The sequence below is a fragment of the Salmo salar genome, chromosome 01 (genome assembly GCF_965601325.2).
Source record: "Salmo salar chromosome 01, fSalSal1, whole genome shotgun sequence".
NCBI lineage: Eukaryota > Metazoa > Chordata > Actinopteri > Salmoniformes > Salmonidae > Salmo > Salmo salar.
This window is the reverse complement of record NC_138291.1, coordinates 91,846,906-91,868,325: the sequence shown is the minus strand read 5'-3', so window position 1 is coordinate 91,868,325 and position 21,420 is coordinate 91,846,906. Positions and strand designations below refer to the sequence as shown.

Sequence of the window (21,420 nt, the reverse complement as noted above, 5' to 3'; positions counted from 1 at the left end):
ATGAGTAAATTAAATAAGATTTATTGTACCGTTTTAAAACGTTAAATAATGGCACACTGTTACATCCACACACACATTCAACCATTTGCACCAAATTATTCATGTGGTACGGTAAAGGGTAGCTGGCCTTTTCGGTGGTAAAACAATACATGTGGTGTTTATGTATTGTTCCTTGATAAACCTGAGACTTTAACGCCGAACCATTTTAGCATTCACAGGTTTATCTATGGGAAACACGGCTAGCTAGCTGCTAGGCTAACTACGTTCTAAAGAGCGGCTCGAGATTTAAAATTCACCGGTGGTTGAGCGCTTGCCTCCGACATGACACTCAGTGAGCCGCCCGGTATAGGCTAACTACAGAAAAACCCAATGGGTTAAATCATTTGGACTTCAACTAGACTAATACAATGCTCCGTATTTAATACAATAAATGCTCTTATTTGCACCAAATTATTCATGTGGTATGGTAAAGGGTTTGAATATATTAGGTTTGAAGATGGGCAGAGGTGGTTGACGTCAGGTCTTGTCGGTTGGATGGGATGCTTGTTGCGTGCTCTGAGTCTGTAGCTGACTGATCTGTCTCCTGAGTCGAACTATCTCCTCTTCCTGCTCTTCAACCCTTCTCTGCAAGCCATGGATAACCTAGAAAGAGAAGAGGCCCATTGGAGATGTTTGATCTGTGATAAATGTTTAACACTCTTCTCCTGATATTTACTTTTAGTAGTTTGAACCTGGTTGCAGTGTCAAAGTGACCTAGGTCAAATATTTATAGCCAAGCAATGCTACCAGCATTTGGCTCATGTCTGTTTGAACTTGATCAATAGCAGCGTAAATATGGCAAGCTGAAATTCAACAAGTACATCAAGCACATATATCAAAATGGTAGTCTCATTGCCAGCCAGCCTGTTCATACCATGTCTTTGCTGCTGAACAGCTCGCTCTGCAGCAGCTGTGTGGCGCTGGGTCGTAGAGAGGGGTCTCTGCTGGTCAGCAGTGTGATGTACTTGGCCAGTAGAGGCCAGCACTGGGAGAAGGAGTCTGGGACCTTCCCCTCACGGAGGTCTCCTAGTGTACGCACGCGCTCCATCTCTGTCCCAAAGGGCTGGAACAGCTCCAGGGCCATCACTCCTATACTGTACATGTCTGACTGCAGGCCAGAAGAAAAGGCATAGTGATCCAAATCAAATCAGTCACATACACATGTTTAGCAGATGTTATTGCAAAATGTGTAGCAAAATGCTTGTGCTTCTTGCTCTGAAAGTGCAGTAATATCTAACAATTACACAACATATACCCAACACACAAATCAAAGTAAATTAATGGAATTAAGAATATATAAATATATGGACGAGCAATGGCAGAGCGGCATAGAATAAGATACAGTAGAATAGTATAGGATACAGTATATACATATGAGATGAGTAATGCAAGATATGTAAACATTATTAAAGTGACTAGTGTTCCATTTATTAGTGGCCAGTGATTTCAAGTCTATGTATGTAGGCAGCAGCCTCTATGTGTTAGTGATGGCTATTTAACAGTCTGATGGCCTTAAGATAAAAGCTGTTTTTCAGTCTCTCGGTCCCAGCTTTGATGCACCTGTACTGACCTCACCTTCTGGATGATAGCGGGGTGAACAGGCAGTGGCTCGGGTGGTTGTTGTCCTTGATGTGTAAATATGTTTTATATATTGATTTACTGTGTATCAATTGGTTTATAAATACAAATGTAATATTATCCTTATAATAATTCTATATATGTTTGTTTTATGTAGAAAACACACTAATTGTGCCAAGTAACTTTGGTGTGTCAAATATTTCTGAAATGATGGAGATGATTTACCTTTGAATCATAGTGGGAGCCCTCCAGTTGTTCAGGTGCAGCATAAACAAATGTCCCCACTCCAGTGGTGTGTGAGGAACCTGCAGAAAGATTACAAGCAGTGTCAAAAATACACAGTACCAGAACCGAAAGGGATTTGGATGCACAGAGCCATAGCCCCATCTACTGGCGATTTCAGGAATTACACCAATACCTACACGTGTCCACTTTGATACACTATATTTGAGATGTTGAATGTTTACACACACACACACGTGTATATATATATATATATATATATAAATATATAAATATAATTATATATATATATATAAAGAGCTTATATATATACATATACATATATATATACATATACATATATATATACATATACATATATATACATATACATATACATATATATACATATATACACATATATACACATATATATATATACACATATATACACATATATATATATACACATACATATATATATACACATACATATATATACACATACATATATATACACATATATACATACATATATATATATACACATATATATATACATATATATATATACATACATACATAGTAACAACTGTTACAACCACTGAGCTTGTGGTGATAGACACATTAGAAAAATTTATTAAATCCGTTTCTCACCGGTGTTCTGTGAGGTGGAGGTTGGCTTTGCATCGTCATCTATTATTATATCCCTGCAAGCCAGTCCAAAGTCTCCAATCCTCACATGGCAGTCAAGTCCATGCAGGAAAATATTCCTGGGCTATAAAACAAAAAGCATACAAAATGTAAAACATTTACATATATTTTTATGGTGAGTGTGAGGTCATAATGCTATAGGAGATTCTAAAAGAAGGATTCTACTCTAAAATGCACAATTCTATTTTGTCATTACCACTAGTCCACATTAATGCTTTAGGTAATTGTTCAACTTTTTTAAAATGTCATTTCAAATGGGTGATATTAGTAACAAACCATGCCTTAACCCCTAATTATACACGGAGTGTACAAAACATTAGGAACACATGCTCTTTCCATGACAGACTGACCAAACTAATTCAGTTGAAAGCTATGATCCCTTATTGATGTCACCTGTTAAATCCACTTCAATCAGTGTAGATGAAGGGGAGGGGAAAGGTTAAAGAAGGATTTTTTTAAGCCTTGCTTGAGAGAATTGAGACATGGATTGTGTATTTGTACCATTCAGAGGGTGAATGGGCAAGACAAAAGATTCAAGTGCCTTTGAACGGGATGTGGTAGCAGGTGCCAGGCACACCGGTTTGAGTGTGTCAAGAAGTGCAACAGTTTCCCAAGTGTATCAAGAAAGGTCCACTACCCAAAGGACATTCAGCCAACTTGACACAACTGTGGGAAGCATTGGAGTCAACATGGGCCAAACCCCATGTGGAACGCTTTCGACAACTTTTAGAGTCCATGCCCTGATGAATTTAGGCTTTTCTAAGGGCAAAAGGGGGTGCAACTCAAATTTGATGATATGCAGTTTAAAATTAATGAAGCAATAGTTAAAGGAGATGTCTAGTATTATCACATTTTTAAAATCTCACCCTGTCAACGAACCTGTTCAGATTTGGAAATACTGTACTGTTTTTTTCTACACTTCAAAAGACAGGTAAGTGTTTAAAAACATGTTTGTCATTTTTCTAGCCTAAATATCTGCCAGTGTGTTATCAGTCACAGGGTCTGATACCCTGACCGCGGGTATCAGACCCTTTATTTGGCCCCTCAAAAAGTTTTAAATATCATCTGCAGAAATGATGCATCATGTTTAAAAAGCACTTTACAAATCAAGTTATTATTATTAACATAATATAGCTCAGGTAGGATAGGCCTAAGTTTAATAGAACATACGGATCGTCACCAATATCTAATCAATATCGACGTCACCAGCGATGAAGAATGGTGACGTTTCCAAACTTGCCAATTCTTCAGAAACAGCATCAGCACTGACAGAGTACAGCGCTGGAATTGGCTGTTCCGAGGCTACTGTGTGGCGGATGAATCAGAATTAGTTGGGTAACATAGATAATTAAGATGTTTTATTAGCATAATATGCTTATGTGAGATACTTGTCATTAGAATGTTCCCTTTTGACTCTGATGTCTTTCAGTTGCACTTTTCCCTTAGCTGGGGCTCAGTCACTTTGGGCCCAGAGAGGGGAGAGGTCAGACTTGTCTTTTACATGTCCCTGGTGCTATGCAGAATATCAGAAAGGGAAGAGGACAGAATGGAACATTGTCTACATATGTGTGTGTTGTGTGTGTGTTTTACTGAGGATGGGCCTCTATGAGATAGCACTGACAGAGGAGATTTACGATGTATTTTGATAATAACGCCTAAAGAGCATTCCAGAGAACATGAGCTAATGGTTCTGTTCTATACCGTACCAGGGAGAGACAGTTCCAGTTTGGAGTAGGAGGACCAGACACTGGTCTATACAATAAACTGTTGACACAGCAGTTGCTGCCTGCTATGTTTTATAGATATCTTTCATACAAAACTTAACCTTGTGACCCATTCTATATATCTGTGGTTCGTCATGTACGTTGAAAGGCGTGTATCTTGGCAATAAAAGATATTTGTACTTTTCTGTAGTCACTTTTCAATGGTTCATTAGAGATAGCGCATCATTGAAAGTCAAAGTGCTTTTGCAAAAGCTCTTAATTATTAAAGATGTAGTTTAAGTATAACTCTGACGGGTGTGTGAAGTTTAACTCTCCTCATTTGGTAATGCAGAAATTAGCCACCACACCATTTGATGGTGCACTTCTATTCTTGTGAAATTAAATAATATACACTTGTAAAGAACATACCTTCAGATCTCTGTGCATGATACTTCTAGAGTGAATGTATTCCACTCCTTCAAGTATTTTATGTAGAATGCTAAGGGTTTGTTTCGTGTCCACAGACCCGTAAGGATCTATAAAACAAAAGCCAAAACATACTCATTAACAAATTCTGCATAATATAAACATAATCAAAACATTGATAATGTTGAATGAAGAGTGAAAGGAACAAAGGGGTGCATCTTATTGTGCAAGTTATATATGCTCACTTTGTGAGATGTGTTCGGTGGTTCTCTCTGAGATCCAGTCTTTGAGTGAACGTTCACACAACTGCATCTGAATATACAGCATGAGGTGGAACTGCACCTGAGGTAGCCATAAAATAGTGTCCAGTAAAATCAGAGTTTGACAAAAAGAGAATCTATATACTACCAGTCAAAAGTTTTAGAACACCTACTCATTCAAGGGTTTTTCTTTAATTTTATTATTTCCTACATTGTAGAATAATAGTGAAGACAACAAAACTATGAAATAACACATATGGAATCACATAGTAACCAAAAAAAGTGTTAAACAAATAAAAAAATATTCTACATTTCAGATTCTTCAAATAGCCACCCTTTGCCTTAATGACAGCTTTGCACACTCTTGGCATTCTCTCAACCAGCTTCATGAGATAGTCACCTGGAATGCATTTAAATTAACAGGTGTGCCTTGTTAAAAGTTAATTTGTGGAATTTCTTTCCTTCTTAATGCGTTTGAGCCAATCAGTTGAGTTGTGATAAGGTAGGGTTGGTATACAGAAAATAGCCCTATTTGGTAAAAGACCAAGTCCATATTATGTTCAACCTTCCCAAGTTCTCGCACGTCACCCCGCTCCTCCGCACACTCCACTGGCTTCCAGTTGAAGCTCGCATCTGCTACAAGACCATGGTGCTTGCCTACGGAGCTGTGAGGGGAACGGCACCTCCGTACCTTCAGGCTCTGATCAGTCCCTACACCCAAAGAAGGGCACTGCGTTCATCCACCTCTGGCCTGCTCGCCTCCCTACCTCTGCGGAAGCACAGTCAAAACTGTTCGCTGCTCTGGCACCCCAATGGTGGAACAAGCTCCCTCACGACGCCAGGACAGCGGAGTCAATCACCACCTTCCGGAGACACCTGAAACCCTACCTCTTTAAGGAATACATGGGATAGGATAAAGTAATCCTTCTACCCCCCCCCCAAAAAAAGATATAGATGTACTATTGTAAAGTGGTTGTTCCACTGGATATCATAAGGTGAATGCACCAATTTGTAAGTCGCTCTGGATAAGAGCGTCTGCTAAATGACGTAAATGTGCAAGAACAGCTCAAATAAGCAAAGAGAAACGACAGTTTAAGACATGAAGGTCAGTCAATATGGAACATTTCAAGAAAGTGCAGTCGCAAAAACCATCAAGCGCTATGATGAAACTGGCTCTCACAAGAATGGAAGACCCAAAGTTACCTCTGCTGCAGAGGATAAGTTCATTAGGGTTACCAGCCTCAGAAATTGCAGCCCAAATAAATGCTTCAGAGTTCAAGTAACAGACACATCTCAACATCAACTGTTCAGAGGAGACTGTGTGAATCAGGACTTCATGGTCGAATTGCTGCAACAACAAAAAAACACGAGGTCGAACGATTATGATTTTTCAACGCCGATATCGATTATTGGAGGACCCAAAAAGCCGGTACCGATTAATCGTCCGATTTTATTATTATGTTTTTTTTTATATGCATGTATATGTATGTATGTATACACACACACACACACACACACACACACACACACACACACACACACACACACACACACACACACACACACACACACACACACACACACACACACACACAGCTCTGAAGTGACAACGATACTGAAGAGTCTGCTTAGGAGACAAATACTCTCAACTGTTTGAATAATAAAAATAGAGTTTAAGTTACCTGTGATGAATGCTGAAAACAAAAACTGTAATTTCTATATGCAGGAAATCCTATTTTAATAATGGGCATGGTAAGAATTGACTACCAAGTGCGAGTCATAATTCCCATGACACCTTCTAGCAAAATCTGAAAAGCGGTTCCTTCATTTATTCCATAGGATATTTTTAGATTAACTTAAAATAAGGTCTGTGTTTGGTTTAGGCTTACACCACCTTGCCAATTTTATAACTGTGTAGATATCCATAGGATATAACTCTGATCAATATAAGCGAAGATAATTTTTTTTGTAGAGTGGATTTATGAAAACATGTTGACAAACGTTACCTAGTGAGATTTACACGGGTATCAAAACGCAGAGGCGGTTTAAGCACAAAACACAGACCTTATTTGAAGTAGATCAAGACATTCTCTATGGAAGACATGAATGGTAAAATAACGAAGGAACCCCTTTCAAGTTCAGCCGCAAGTTATTACAGGAATTATGACGCGTCGACTATCTCTCTCTAAACCATATACCTTTGACTATTACGAGCCTGCTGCTGCCTACCACCGCTCAATCAAATATCAAATCATAGACTTAACTATAATATAATAAACCTTAGGTCATTAATATGGTAAAATCCGGAAACTATCATCTCGAAAACATTATTCTTTCAGTGACATATGGAACCGTTCCGTATTTTATCTAACGGGTGGCATCCATAAGTCTAAATATTCCTGTTACATCGCACAACCTACAATGTTATTTCATAGTTCCGTAAAATTCTGGCAAATTAGTTCGCAACGAGCCAGATTCTGTATACCCTCATTCTGCGTGCAACGAACGCAAGAGAACTGACACAATTTCACCTGGTTAATATTGCCTGCTAACCTGGATTTCTTTTAGCTAAATATGCAGGTTTAAAAATATATACTTCTGTGTATTGATTTTAAGAAAGGCATTGATGTTTATGGTTAGGTACAGTCGTGCAACGATTGTGCTTTTTTTCGCAAATGCGCTTTTGTTAAATCATCCCCGTTTGGCAAAGTCTGCTATCTTTGTTAGGAAGAAATAGTCTTCACAGTTCGCAACAAGCCAGGCGGCACAAACTGCTGCATATACCCTGACTCTGTTTGCAAGAGAAGTGACACATTTTCCCTAGTTAAAAGAAATTCATGTTAGCAGGCAATATTAACTAAATATGCAGGTTTAAAAATATATACTTGTGTATTGATTTTAAGAAAGACATTGATGTTTATGGTTAGGTACATGTCGGAGCAAAGACAGTCCTTTTTCGCGAATGCGCATCACATCGATTATATGCAAAGCAGGACAGGCTAGATAAACTAGTAATATCATCAACCATGTGTAGTTAACTAGTGTTTATGATTGATTGTTTTTTTATAAGATAAGTTTAATGCTAGCTAGCAACTTACCTTGGCAACGTAAAGCAGGTGGTTAGAGCGTTGGGCTAGTTAACGTAAGGTTGCATCCCCAAGCTGACAAGGTAAAAATCTGTTGTTCTGCCCCTGAACAAGGCAGTTAACCCACCGTTCCTAGGCAGTCATTGAAAATAAGAATGTGTTCTTTAACTGACTTGCCTAGTTAAATAAAAGGTTTATAAAAAAATTTACAAAATTAAAAATATCGGCAAATTGGTGGCCAAAAATGCCGATTGTTATGAAAACTTGAAATCGGCCCTAATTAAATCAGCCATTCCGATGAATCGGTCGACCTCTAAAAAACACTACTAAAGGACACCAATAAGAAGAAGAAGACTTGCTTGGGCCAAGAAACACGAGCAATGGACAGACTGGTAGAAATTTGTCCTTTGGTCTGATGAGTCCAAATTTGAGATTTTTGGTTCTTGAGACGCAGGGTGGGTGAGCGGATGATCTCCGCATGTGTATTTTCCACCATAAAGCATGTAGGAGGAGGGGTGGTGGTGCTTTTCTGGTGACACTGTCTGTAATTTATTTAGAACTCAAGGCACACTTAACCAGCATGGCTACCACAGAATTCTTCAGCGATACGCCATCCCATCTGGTTTCGGCTTAGTGGGACTATCATTTGTTTTTCATCAGGACAACAACCCAAAACACCTCCAAGCTGTGTAAGGGCTATTTGACCAAGAAGGAGAGTGATGGAGTGCTGCATCAGATGACCTGCCCTCCACAATCCCCCAACCTCAACCCAATTGAGATGGTTTGGGATGAGTCGGACCGCAGAGTGATATGTTATGCTCAGCATATGTGGGAAGTCCTTCAACACTGTTGGAAAAGCATTACCTGTTGAAACTGATTGAGAGAATGCCAAGAGTGTGCAAAGCTTTCATAAAGGCAAAGGGTGGCTACTTTGAAGAATCTCAAATATAAAATATATTTTGATTTGTTTAACACTTTTTTGGTTACTACATGATTCCCTATGTGTTATTTCATAGTTTTGATGTCTTCACTATTATTCTGCAATGTAGAAAATAGTAAAAATAAAGAAAAACCCTTGAATGAGTAGGTGTTCTAAAACTTTTGAGTGGTAGTGTATATACAGGGGACATTTGTAGATGTCAGAGTTGGAAGGTTAGAGGATTGTGTTAAAACAACAGGATAAGAGGCCCTACTGTGCAACATTATACAGGTTACACAGTATCAATACCTCCTTGGTGGGGCATTTCGTGTCCCATTCCTCGCTCCCCACATCGATGTAGGAGTTGTTGTTCGGCTCCATCCTGTTCCTGGTTCCTGAGGCCTCCTCTGACAGGGCCGAGCCATCCCAGCTGACCACAGGGCAACCGTCCGGTGTCAGGCCACGCCGTCCCAGGAACACACAGGGGACAAAGTTCTCTGAGACATGGGTGTGGCGCATGGTTTTAGGACACACCGCCTGCGTGCTCTTCTCTTTAGGGGCCAGGGCTTTCACCCGGAGGATCTCTGGTACTTTTGCAATGGCCACTGGCTCCTTCGAGTGATCTGAGCTCTCAAAGACTATTGAGGAGCTGTTGCTACTGCCGGTACTCTCCTCAGTGCTGTGAGAAAATACACGTTTCAGAATCTAATATGATATTCAATCACAACTGGTCTTGTAATTCAGTTATATGAGATAATAATGGTACCGTTCTGGCAGCGCAGGCGTTTCCGGTGCTGGGAGTGTTGATGCAGGGTCTGAAATAGAGAAATTCAAATGTAAATGAAAAAACAACAATAATGAGAGGTTAGCTATGAATAAATTAAATCATTTGAATTTCAAACACGTCAGAGGAGAGAAGTAACGGAAGTCACTGATAAAAGCAGGTGCGACATGCTCCATCCAGGCAGTGTGGTAGCCCACTACATTGACGTGCTGAAGACTGGATAACACTTTCACTTCTCTGAGAACCTGAAACAAAGACCGGAAAATACTCAATGACAAACTCAGTTGTGCCCGTTATCGAATACTGCACTGAAGTATACTGCATTTTTGGATCATTAAAACTCAATACATTTTAAATGAATTGTGTGTATATAACATACCTTCATGCAGTCTTCCCGTGAAACATTCTTGATGAGAATTTTCTTCACAGCATACTTCTGGCCATCCAGCTTGTTTGTTACCTGGAAAGCACATGACCAAAACGAAGAGGGAGAAATTATTCCTCTGTAGGTTATATTAATGCATTGGTATCATTTTTATTTTGACTAGACAGTACCTTAAAGACTTTGCCATAGGATCCTTTTCCAAGTCTAGAGAGCTCTTCAAACTCGCTGAGGTAGCGAGATGTCTGTGCCTGGAACAGACCCTCTGTTGGTCTACGGTGAGAGGAGGATAATAAGCAAAGAGACAGATCCTCAAGATCCTCTCACAACGCAACGTACACAGCAGTACATTTCATTTATTTTTACATTTTAGTCATTTAGCAGACGCTCTTATCCAGAGCAACTTACAATTAGTGCATTAATCTTAAGATAGCTAGGTGAGACAACAACATATCACAATCGTATCAAGTACATTTTCCCTCCACAAAGTATTTGTCGGCAAAGTCAACGCTTGTAGCAAAAGACAAGTGCCATTTTTTTTCTGTACTAATCTTACCTTAGTGTAAGGCTCTGGCTGTCTGTATTACATAATCTTTGACCCTGAAATGTCAGGAAAAAAATAAAATAAATGGTCAGTGAATGAACATCAATGATAAACAAGAAACTTGACCATGCATGTCCCGCATTACATTATCACTAAATGGCCACATCAAGTGTTACCTGTGGGAACAGAGAGGTGCTGGCAGCATCCAGTAGTTCAATGAATGCTCTGTTGTGTTGGAGTCTGACTGTGCTGAACTCATCACTGATGGCCAATGGGGAGAGGAGGTTCATCGCTGCTAAACGCTGACCAATGACTGTAGAGGACGGCAAAGAACAGGAAGTTATTCACTGTAGTGTTTGTTGTTCACAAGTTCTCTTTTTTTCTTCTATGATTTTTCACACAAAAAATCATTTTTACAGAAGTCAGTGATGTTTTAAAATAATCATTTCCTAACCTCCCTCTACACAACAACCAGAGAATGTTAATGTTCTATTGACCGAGAAAGAGTTTAGCTGATCCTCTTTACCTTTGAACAGCATACGTGAGCGGGTCGGGTCGCTCTCGTAGACAAAGCACAGGTGTTCCAGCAGGGACCCAAGCAGAAGGTGGTTGGGGATGGCTGAGGCAAACTCCTGGATGGACAGGTACTGCTTGCCAGTTATCAGAACCTCACAGTTGTTATCGGAGTCGGACGCTGTGTTTACATAGAGGAGAATGAGAAAAAGGACAGAAGTGAGTGGTACGTGTTTGTAACAAGATTATCGATTATGTAATAAATGGAAAAAAGCTAAGTTGTGTGTCTCAATGGCGAACAGTCCCCTCCAAAACTTCCTGTAGCCAGACAGCCAACATTGCATAACAAATAATCACCAACGTGTGTGATTACTTTAGTACCGCTTTATGAAGAAAATAAGATTTATAGTTAACAGTTGAAAGAGAAAATGTATCTTACCTTCGGCAATAACTTTGGCAATTAACGCTGCAATTTCTTTCTCCCCTAGGTCCATTTTGTCTAACGGTATGTGTGATATTAGCTCAATATGAAAAGCTTCAACACTAATGCAAGATTAACCTAACCACTTCAAAGTCAGCCAGCCCATCATGTTTATGCATGCTGGGGTGTGCTCAGTGGTAAGGCTTATCTGTCTACAACAGTACACACAGGTCCCTCCACCCAAGGTCGCTAACATGGAGGAAAATATAAGGGAAGAAGTGGTGTGAGAAACATGCCAAAAACAGTATGTAATGTACTCTCATATTTGTGTATGCTGACTGTTGGTTTATACTGTACTCATTGGATTTGGCAACAGTTTATGTACAGTACCAGTCAAGTTTTAGAACACCTACTCATTCAAGGGTTTTTCTTTATTTGACTATTTTCTACATTGTAGAATACACTGCATGCACAATTATTAGGAAAGTGAGTATTCTGATCGTATCATTGTTTCTATTCACATTTTCGAACTCCAAACCATATAAACTTGAATGCTTATTGGATTGAATCATTTTCAGGTGATATGTATTTGTGTAATGAGGGAGGGTGTGGCGAAAGTGAATAACACCTTATATCAAGGTGTGCATAATTATTAGGCAGCCTCATTACCTCAGGTAAAATGGGCCAAAAAAGAAATTTAACTGACACTGAAGAACCAAAAATGTAAAATGCCTTTCAGACGGATGCGACACTCTTTAAATAGCTAAACTATTGAGGTGTGACCACCGGACATTCAAACGTTTTGTTGCGAATAGTCAACTGGGGTGCAAAAAAAACGCATGGGGAAGAAAAGGCGCAAATTAACTGCAAAAGACTTGAGAAGAATTAAACGTCAAACTACCAGGAACCCATTATCCTCCAGTGCCACTGTATTCCAGAACTGCAACCTACCTGGAGTGTTCAGAAGTACAAGGTGTCAAGTGCTCAGAGACATGGCCAAGGTCAAGAAGACTGAAACAAGACCACCACTGAATAAGATTCACAAGTTGAATCGTCAAGATTGGGCAAAGAAAGATTTTTCAAAGGTTTTATGGACAGATGAAATGAAAGTGACTCTTGATGGACCAAATGGATGGGCCCGTGGCGGAATCAGTAATGGACACAGGGCACCACTGAGTCAGGTGCCAGCAAGGTGAAGGAGGGGTACTGGTATGGGCTGCTATCATTGAGGATGAGGTAGTTGGACCTTTTCGGGTTGAAGATGGACTGAAACTCAACTCCCAAACCTACTGCCAGTTTCTGGAAGATTCTTTCGTCAAACAGTGGTACAGGAAGAAGTCCTCAGCATTCTAGAAGGCCATGATCTTTATGCAGGATAATGCTCCATCAAATGCATCCAAGTACTCCACTGCTTGGCTAGCCAGCAAGGGCCTCAAAGATGCCTAAATAATGACCTGGCCCCCTTCCTCACCTGACTTAAATCCTATTGAGAACTTGTGGGCCCTTCTCAAACGTGAGATTTACAGTGATGGAAGACAATACACCTTTTTGAACAGCATTTGGGAGGCTGTGGTTGCTGCTTCAGCGAAATTTGATCGTGAACAGATCAAGAAACTGAGACTCCATGGATGGAAGGCTCATGGCAGTTATTGAAAATAAAGGTCTCTATATTGGTCACTGAATATCTTTGAAAGGCCAAAAATGTTATATAATTGTCATTTTGTGTTACTTATCTGTTACACTTACTCTAAAAATTGAGAATAAACAAGTGAGTTGAGAGAAATTATTTTTGTAATTTAGTTGCCTAATAATTGTGCACTAATAGTTGCCTAATAATTGTGCACACATATATTTCCCTGAGAAAGACAAAACTCACTTTTCCTTTGTTAAACATTCAGGTTTGAGGTTCAATAACATTTTGGATTGACTGAGAGCATTGTTTGTTCAACAATAAAATTCATCCCGAGGAATACAATTTGCCTAATTATTGTGCACGCAGTGTAATAGCGAAGACATCAAACTATGAAATAACACATAGGGAATCATGTAGTAACCAGAAGTGTTAAACAAATCAAAATATATTTTATGAGATTTGCCACCCTTTGCCTTGATGACAGCTTTGCACACTCTTGGTATTCTCTCATCCAGCTCCACCTGTAATGCTTTTCCAACAGTCTTGAAGGAGTTCCCACAAATGTTGAGCACTTGTTGGCTGCTTTTCTTTCACTCTGCGGTCCAACTCATCCCAAACCATCTCAATTGGGATGAGGTCGGGTGATTTGTGGAGGCCAGGTCATCTGATGCAGCAACACTTGTTTGGTTACTACATGATTCCATCTGTGTTATTTCATAGTTTTGATGTCTTCACTAGTATTCTACAATGTAGAAAATAGTAAAAATAAAGAAAAACCCTTGAATGATTAGGTGTGTCCTAACTTTTGACTGGTACTGTATGTCATATCCTTGATGTTGAATTGACTGTCTGCCATCAGTATCTAGTACTGAACTGTAATGGGAAACATGTCCACTGTTTTTTAATTTTTAACCTTAACCTTTATTTAAGTAGGCAAGTCAGTTAAGAGCAAATTCTTATTCACAATGACGGCCTACCAAAAAGGCCTCCTGCGGGGACGGGGGCTGAGAGTAAAAATATAAATAAATTCAATAAAAATAGGACAACACACACACATCACGGCAAGAGAGACAACAACACTACATAAAGAGAGAACTAAGACAACATAGCATGGCAGCAACACATGACAACACAGCATGGTAGCAACACAACATGACAACAACATGGTAGAAACAACACAGCAGCAGCACAACATGGTCGCAGCACAAAACAAGGTATCTTGTCCAACAAGATGGCGCCGACAGAGATGGTCACCTCACTTTGAGTCCTTAGGAAACTATGCAGTATTTTTATTTTTTTAATGAATTATTTCTTACATTGTTACCCCAGGAAATATTAAGCCTTATTACATACAGCCGGGAAAAACTATTGAATATAAGTGTGACGTCAACTTACCAACATTACGACCAGGAATACGACTTTCCCGAAGCGGATCCTCTGTTTGGACCATCACCCAGGTTAATGGATCTAATCCCAGAAGCCGACCCAAGACAACGGTGCCGCAGAAGGGGCAGCCCACCGCTCCCGAGTATACTACTCGCCAATGTCTAGTCTCTTGACAACAAGGTAGACGAAATTCGAGCAAGGGTTGCCTTCCAGAGAGACATCAGAGATAGTAACATTCTCTGTTTCACGGAAAAATGGCTCTCGGGTTATGTTGTCGGAATCGGTTCAGTCACCGGGCTTCTCCATGCACCGCACCGACAGAGATAAACACCTCTGTGGGAAGAGGAAAGGCGGGGGTGTATGCTTCATGATTAACGACTCATGGTGTAATCATAACAACATACAGGAACTCAGGTCCTTCTGCTCACCCGACCTAGAATTCCTCACAATCAAATGCCGGCCATATTACCTTCCAAGAGAATTCTCGTCAGTTATCGTCACAGCTGTGTACATTCCCCTCATGCAGACACCGATTTCAAGTTTTCATAACAATCTGTATTTTTGGCCACCGATTTGCCGATTTTTATTTTATTTATATATTTTTATTTAACTAGGCAAGTCAGATTAAGAACACGTTCTTATTTTCAATGACGGCCTAGGAACGGGGGTTAACGGGGGAACACTGAAGGTTGTGCAATGTAACAGGAACATTTAGACTTAGGGATGCCACCCGTTAGATAAAATACGTAATGGTACCGTATTTCACTGAAATAATAAACATTTCGTTTTCGAAATGATAGTTTCCGGATTCCACCATATTAATGACCTAAGGCTCGTATTTCTGTGTGTTATTATGTTATAATTAAGTCTGATTTGATATTTGATAGAGCAGTCTGACTGAGCGATGGTAGGCAGCAGCAGGCTCGTAAGCATTAATTCAAACAGCACATTCGTGCGTTTTCCCAGCAGCTCTTCGCAATTCTTCAAGCATTGCGCTGTTTATGACTTCAAGCCCCGAGATTAGGCTGGTGTAACCGATGTAAAATGGCTAGCTAGTTAGCCTGGTGCGTGCTAATATCGTTTCAAACGTCACTCGCTCTGAGACTTGGGAGTGTTTGTTCCCCTTGCTCTGCATGGGTAACGCTGCTTCGAGGGTGGCTGTTGTCGATGTGTTCCTGGTTCGAGCCCAGGTAGGAGCAAGGAGAGGGACGGAAGCTATACTGTTACACCGGCAATACTAAAGTGCCTATAAGAACATCCAATAGTCAAAGGTATATGAAATACAAATTGTATAGAGAGAAATAGTCCTATAATTCCTATAATAACTACAACCTAAAACTTCTTACCTGGGAATATTGAAGACTCATGTTAAAAGGAACCACCAGCTTTCATATGTTCTGAGCAAGGAACTTAAACGTTAGCTTTTTTACATGGCACATATTGCACTTTTACTTTCTTCTCCAACACTTTGTTTTTGCATTATTTAAACCAAATTGAACATGTTTCATTATTTATTTGAGGCTAAATTGATAGTATTTATGTATTAAGTTAAAAGTGTTCATTCAGTATTGTTGTAATTGTCATTATTACAAATAAATAAATAAAACAACGTTTTTTTTTTTTAAATATATATTTTAAAATCGGCTGATTAATCGGTATCGGCTTTGTTTTGGTCCTCCAATAATCGGTATCGGTGTTGAAAAATCATAATCTGTCGACCTCTAATCCTGAGGCTGAATTTATTGTAGCTGGGTATTTTAAGAAATCAAATTTGAGAACAAGGATTCCTAAATTCTATCAGCATATTGATTACACTACGCGCAGGGGTAATACACTCGACCACTGCTACTCTAACTTTTGCGATGCATACAAAGCCCTCCCCCACCGACCCTTCAGCAAATCCGACCACGATGCCATCTTGCTCCAACCATCTTAATGTATAGTGTGGCGTACAGCAGGTCAACCACCAGGGGGAGACTCGTCGAGGCTGATTGTGGTTTGTGGGTAATCAAGGGCTTATTGCTCACCAGCTGTACGAGTCCCATAAAGCTGCCAGAAGGGCAGCACACAAGGAGAGGGACTGGGGGAAGAAAGGTGACTTCCGTATAGTTGGAGACGGTGCCCGAGCTAAAAGGAGGGAGTTCAGTTTTTGTGCCCGACAGGATACAGCAAGACCCGGAGCCCAGAAGACGGTATCCCAGACAGGGTCTCATGGGGGAGACCTATCCTTTTCTTTTGATTTATTATTTAAATAAACACCCTTGAAACCGAGCTAATCCTACTCTGTCCGTGTCTGATCTGTGTAAACGTCTTGACCAAACCCCCAGGTCTGCCACAATAGGCAGAAACTCAAACAGGATGTCCAGTGACTAGAACCATTCAACGCTGGTCTGACCAATCGGAATCCATGCTTCAAGATTGTTTTGATCACGCGGACTGGGATATGTTCCGGTAAGCCTCACAGAATAACATTGACCTATTCGCTGGCTCTGTGAGTGAATTTATAAGGAAGTGCATTGGAGATGTTGTACCCACTGTGACTATTAAAACCTACCCTAACTAGAAACTGTGGATGGATGGCAGCATTCGCTCAAAACTGAAAGCGTGAAAAACCACATTTAACCATGGAAATAGGTCTGGGAATATGGCTGAATATAAACAGTGTAGTTATTCTCTCCGCAAGGCAATCAAACAAGCGAAATGTCAGTACAGGGACAAAGTGGAGTCGCAATTCAAAGGCTCAGACACGAGACGTATGTGGCAGGGTCTACAGGAAATCACGGACTACAAAAAGAACCAGCCACATCACACACATCCCGCTTCCAGACAAACTAAACACCTTCTTTGCCTGCTTTGAGGATAATACAGTGCCACCATCGCCGCCCGCTAGCAAGAAATGCGCCCCCCCCCCTCCTTCTCCGTGGCCAATGTGAGTAAAACATTTAAACGTGTTAAACCTCGCAAGGCTGCTGGCCCAGACAGCATCCCTAGCCGTGTCCTCAGAGCATGCGCAGACCAGCTAGCTGGTGTGTTTACGGACATATTCAGTCGCTCCCTAACCCAGTCTGTTGTCCCCACATGCTTCAAGATGGCCACCATTGTTCCTGTACCCAAGAAGGCAAAGATAAATTAACTAAATGACTACCGCCCCGTAGCACTCACTTCTGTCATCATGAAGTGCTTTGAGAGACTAGTCAAGTATCATATTACCTCCACCTTACCGGCCACCCAAGACTCTCTTCAGTTTACATACCGCCCTAACAGGTCCACAGACGATGCAATCGCCATGACACTGCACACTGCCCTATCCCATCTGGACAAGAGGAATACCTATGTAAGAATGCTATTCATTGACTACAGCTCAGCATTCAACACCATAGTACCCTCTAAGCTCATCATCAAGCTGAAGGCCCTGGGCCTCAACCCCGCCCTGTGCAATTGGGTCCTGGACTTTCTGACAGGCCGCCACCGGGTGGTGAAGGTAGGAAACAACATCTCCACCTCGCTGACCCTCAACACCCCACAAGGGTGCGTGCTCAGCCCCCTACTGTACAACCTGTTCACCCACGACTGCGTGGCCATGCACGCCTCCAACTCAATCATCACGTTTGCAGATGACACAACAGTAGTGGGCTTGATTACCAGCAACAACGAGACAGCCTACAGGGAGGAGGTGAGGACACTCGGAGTGTTGTGTCAGAGAGGCTGCTACCTATATGGAGACCCAATCACTGGCCACTTTAACAAATGATCACTAGTCACTTTAAACAATGCCACTTTAAATAATGCCACTTTAATAGTGTTTACATACCTTACATTAGTCATAGCATATGTATATATGATAAGTCGGAACCAAAGGGAAAAGTATTTCGCTACACTCGCGTTAACATCTGCATGTGACAAATAAAATCTGATTTGATACAAACATTATTGGGCAGAGACAACAGCACAAAGGGCAAGAAGGTAGAGACAACAATACATCACGCAAAGCAGCCACAACTGTCAGTAAGAGTGTCCATGATTGGGTCTTTGAATGAAGAGAATGAGATAAAACTGTCCAGTTAGAGTGTTTGTTGCATCACGTTCCAGTCGCTAGCAGCAGTGAATTGAAAAGACGACCAACCCAGGGATGTGTGTGCTTTGGGGACCTTTAACAGAATGTGACTGGCAGAACGGGTGTTGTATGTGGAGAATGAGGGCTGCAGCAGGTATCTCAGATAGGGGGGAGTGAGGCCTAAGAGGCTTTTATAAATAAGCATCAACCAGTGGGTCTTGCGATGGGTATACAGAGATGACCAGTTTACAGAAGAGTATAGAGTGCAGTGATGTGTCCTATAAGGAGCATTGGTGGCAAATCTGATGGCCGAATGGTAAACAACATCTAGCCGCTCGAGAGCACCCTTTCCTGCCGATCTATAAATTACGTCTCCGTAATCTAGCATGGGTAGGACGATCATCTGAATCAGGGTTAGTTTGGCAGCTGGGGTGAAAGAGGAGCGATTACGATAGAGAAATCTAGACTTGGTTTCAACTTTAGCCTGCAGCTTTGATTTGTGCTGAGAGAAAGACAGTGTAACGTCTAGCCATACTCCCAAGTACATGTATGAGGTGACTACCTCAAGCTTTAAACCCTCTGAGGTAGTAATCACACCTGTGGGGAGAGGGGCATTCTTCTTACCAAACCACATGACCTTTGTTTTGGAGGTGTTCAGAACACGGTTAAGGGCAGAGGAAGCTTGTTGGACACTAAGAAAGCTTTGTTGTAGAGCGTTTAACACAACATCCGGAAAAGGGCCAGCTGAGTATAAGACTATCATCTGTATATAAATGAATGAGAGAGCTTCCACCTGCCTGAGCTATGTTGTTGATGTAAATTGAGAAGCGTGTGGGGCCTAGGATCGAGCCTTGGGGTAGTCCCTTGGTGACAGGCAGTGGCTGAGGCAGCTGATTTTCTGACTTTATACACTGCACTCTTTGAGCGAGGTAGTTAGCAAACCAGGCCAAAGACCCCTCAGAGACACCAATGCTCCTTAGCCGGCCCACAAGAATGGAATAGTCTACCGTATCAAAAGCTTTGGCCAAGTCAATACAAATAGCAGCACAACATTGCTTAGAATCAAGGGCAATGGTGACATTATTGAGGACCTTTAAGGTTGCAGTGACACATCCATAACCTGAGCGGAAACCAGATTGCATACCAGAGAGAATACTATAGACATCAAGAAAGCCAGTCAGTTGATTATTGACAAGTTTTTCCAACACTTTTGATAAATAGGGCAAAATAGAAATAGGCCTATAACAGCTAGGATCAGCTTGATCTCCCCCTTTAAATAAAGGATGAACCGTGGCTGCCTTCCAAGCAATGGGAACCTCCCCAGAGAGGAGAGACAGGTTAAAAAGGTCAGAGATAGGCTTGGCGATTATAAAGAAGAAAGGGTCTAAACCGTCTGACCCAGATGTTTTTTTAGGATCAAGTTTAAGGAGCTCCTTTAGCACCTGGTTGCATCACTAGAGGGTTATGACTCAGAAGAAGGTTATCTTTTTAGGGCTGCAGAAATGGTCATGAAGCCAACCAACCAATAGGAGTAAAGGAAAGACATGGCTATAAACAACATTCTAGAAGAATCTCTCACTTAGCTGATTGGTCATAGCTAAATTAGTTACTTGTCAAAAATTTGAGGAGGGATGTAGCCACCGCTGTGATGTAGTAGCTATCTATCAGCCCCATGGTGATGTGATGGTGGTGTGGTTCAAAAGCAGCCCCCAAAACTGTCCAGAGAGGTTTGCTGACAGGACGACTGCGCCCACAGCCCCACACATGATTTCTCAATTCTGCCTAGCTAGTTAGCATGAACATAATTGTACAAATGTCTGGTGTCTGTCAACTTACTGTCAAATATAACCTCATCGTCATCTTCACTGGTGGTCAAATTAAACACACTGCACTCATGTCCGGTTGTGGTGGTGGTTAGATTTCGGTGAATCAAGGAGTTGATCACGCTGCTGCTACTTGGACTTACCCCTCGTTGCCCGTTCAGAGAGCTAAACATGGCGATTTAGGAAGATTCAGCTTGTTAACCTATTAAATATGACCTAACTTTTAGAATACTTAGGCGTTAATATTTTCCATTCTGCATTAATCATAACTAGTTAAGGTAGACGTTAATCTAAAACAATCACGTCAAAAACTCGCCAGAAGAGTCCCATACTAGGGCTAGTGGCAGCATTGCCGCACAACACACACGAAGGGAGTGAAGTCTTGTCTTAAAACACCATGAGCTGAACATAAATTCAGTTGAATAATTTCACGTCCACTGTGAGAAGCTTGCGAATTAAGTCTGACTTCATTTGTATCATCATATATTGATGAGATTGTATCACATTTAGTAACTCTATCCACTTATACAATACATTTAACTCGGTCTTGTTCGTTTTATTATTTTGTTGGACACGTCAGATAGTCCCTGTAGCATCTCATCTCATTTCGTTCCTTATCATGTGATCCTTGCAAATGATGACGATGAAACGCTACAAATATTTATTGGTGACATACAATTACAACCTTGAGATATTTTTTATTTTTACATAGGGTGAACCAGAGGCAATACAATATAGACTAAATATATGACTCTGGGGTGAATCATTGAAAAAGTCAGTACTTTTTCGTTTGAGCCCATCTCTAAAATGCGTATTCTATCTGATTTATGGTGTCAATAAAAATAAATGTGTAAATGTTATTGTCTTGTGTATATATACCATGTTGATAATGTATCGTCATCGTAGCCCATCACTGACTGACAGACTTTTCTT

The 21,420-nt window shown here is 40.8% G+C and overlaps 1 protein-coding gene across 3 annotated transcripts; it reads right to left on the bottom strand.

Annotated features, from left to right (window-relative positions):
- Positions 1-5: 5 nt before the first annotated feature.
- Positions 6-20,868, bottom strand: eif2ak1 (eukaryotic translation initiation factor 2-alpha kinase 1). 3 transcript variants are annotated; one of them, XM_014209024.3, is made up of 15 exons: positions 20,501-20,865; positions 11,184-11,351; positions 10,834-10,970; positions 10,670-10,713; positions 10,287-10,386; positions 10,111-10,191; positions 9,880-9,976; positions 9,714-9,762; positions 9,257-9,626; positions 4,928-5,024; positions 4,686-4,792; positions 2,497-2,617; positions 1,843-1,922; positions 914-1,147; positions 6-642 (listed from the first exon to the last, which is right to left on the bottom strand). In XM_014209024.3, exons 1-15 carry the CDS (start codon positions 20,658-20,660, stop codon positions 517-519), a joined length of 1,971 nt encoding a protein of 656 aa, XP_014064499.3. In that variant the 5' UTR covers positions 20,661-20,865; the 3' UTR covers positions 6-516. The 3 variants fall into 3 exon arrangements, with proteins under 3 accessions (XP_014064499.3, XP_014064506.3, XP_045580323.2); XM_014209031.3 differs by lacking the exon at positions 20,501-20,865 and adding an exon at positions 11,610-11,777; XM_045724367.2 differs by lacking the exons at positions 6-642; positions 914-1,147 and adding an exon at positions 1,156-1,664 and having other exon boundaries at positions 20,501-20,868.
- Positions 20,869-21,420: the final 552 nt, after the last annotated feature.

Coding starts and splice junctions, on each gene's coding strand:
- eif2ak1 (XM_014209024.3), bottom strand. CDS start 20,660: ATGTTTAGCTCTCTGAACGGGCAACGAGGGGTAAGTCCAAGTAGCAGC. Junction 11,352..20,500: donor CGATGAGGTTATATTTGACA/GTAAGTTGACAG, acceptor ATGTAAACACAG/CGTCCGACTCCGATAACAAC. Junction 5,025..9,256: donor CGAAATGCCCCACCAAGGAG/GTATTGATACTG, acceptor TGGCTACCTCAG/GTGCAGTTCCACCTCATGCT.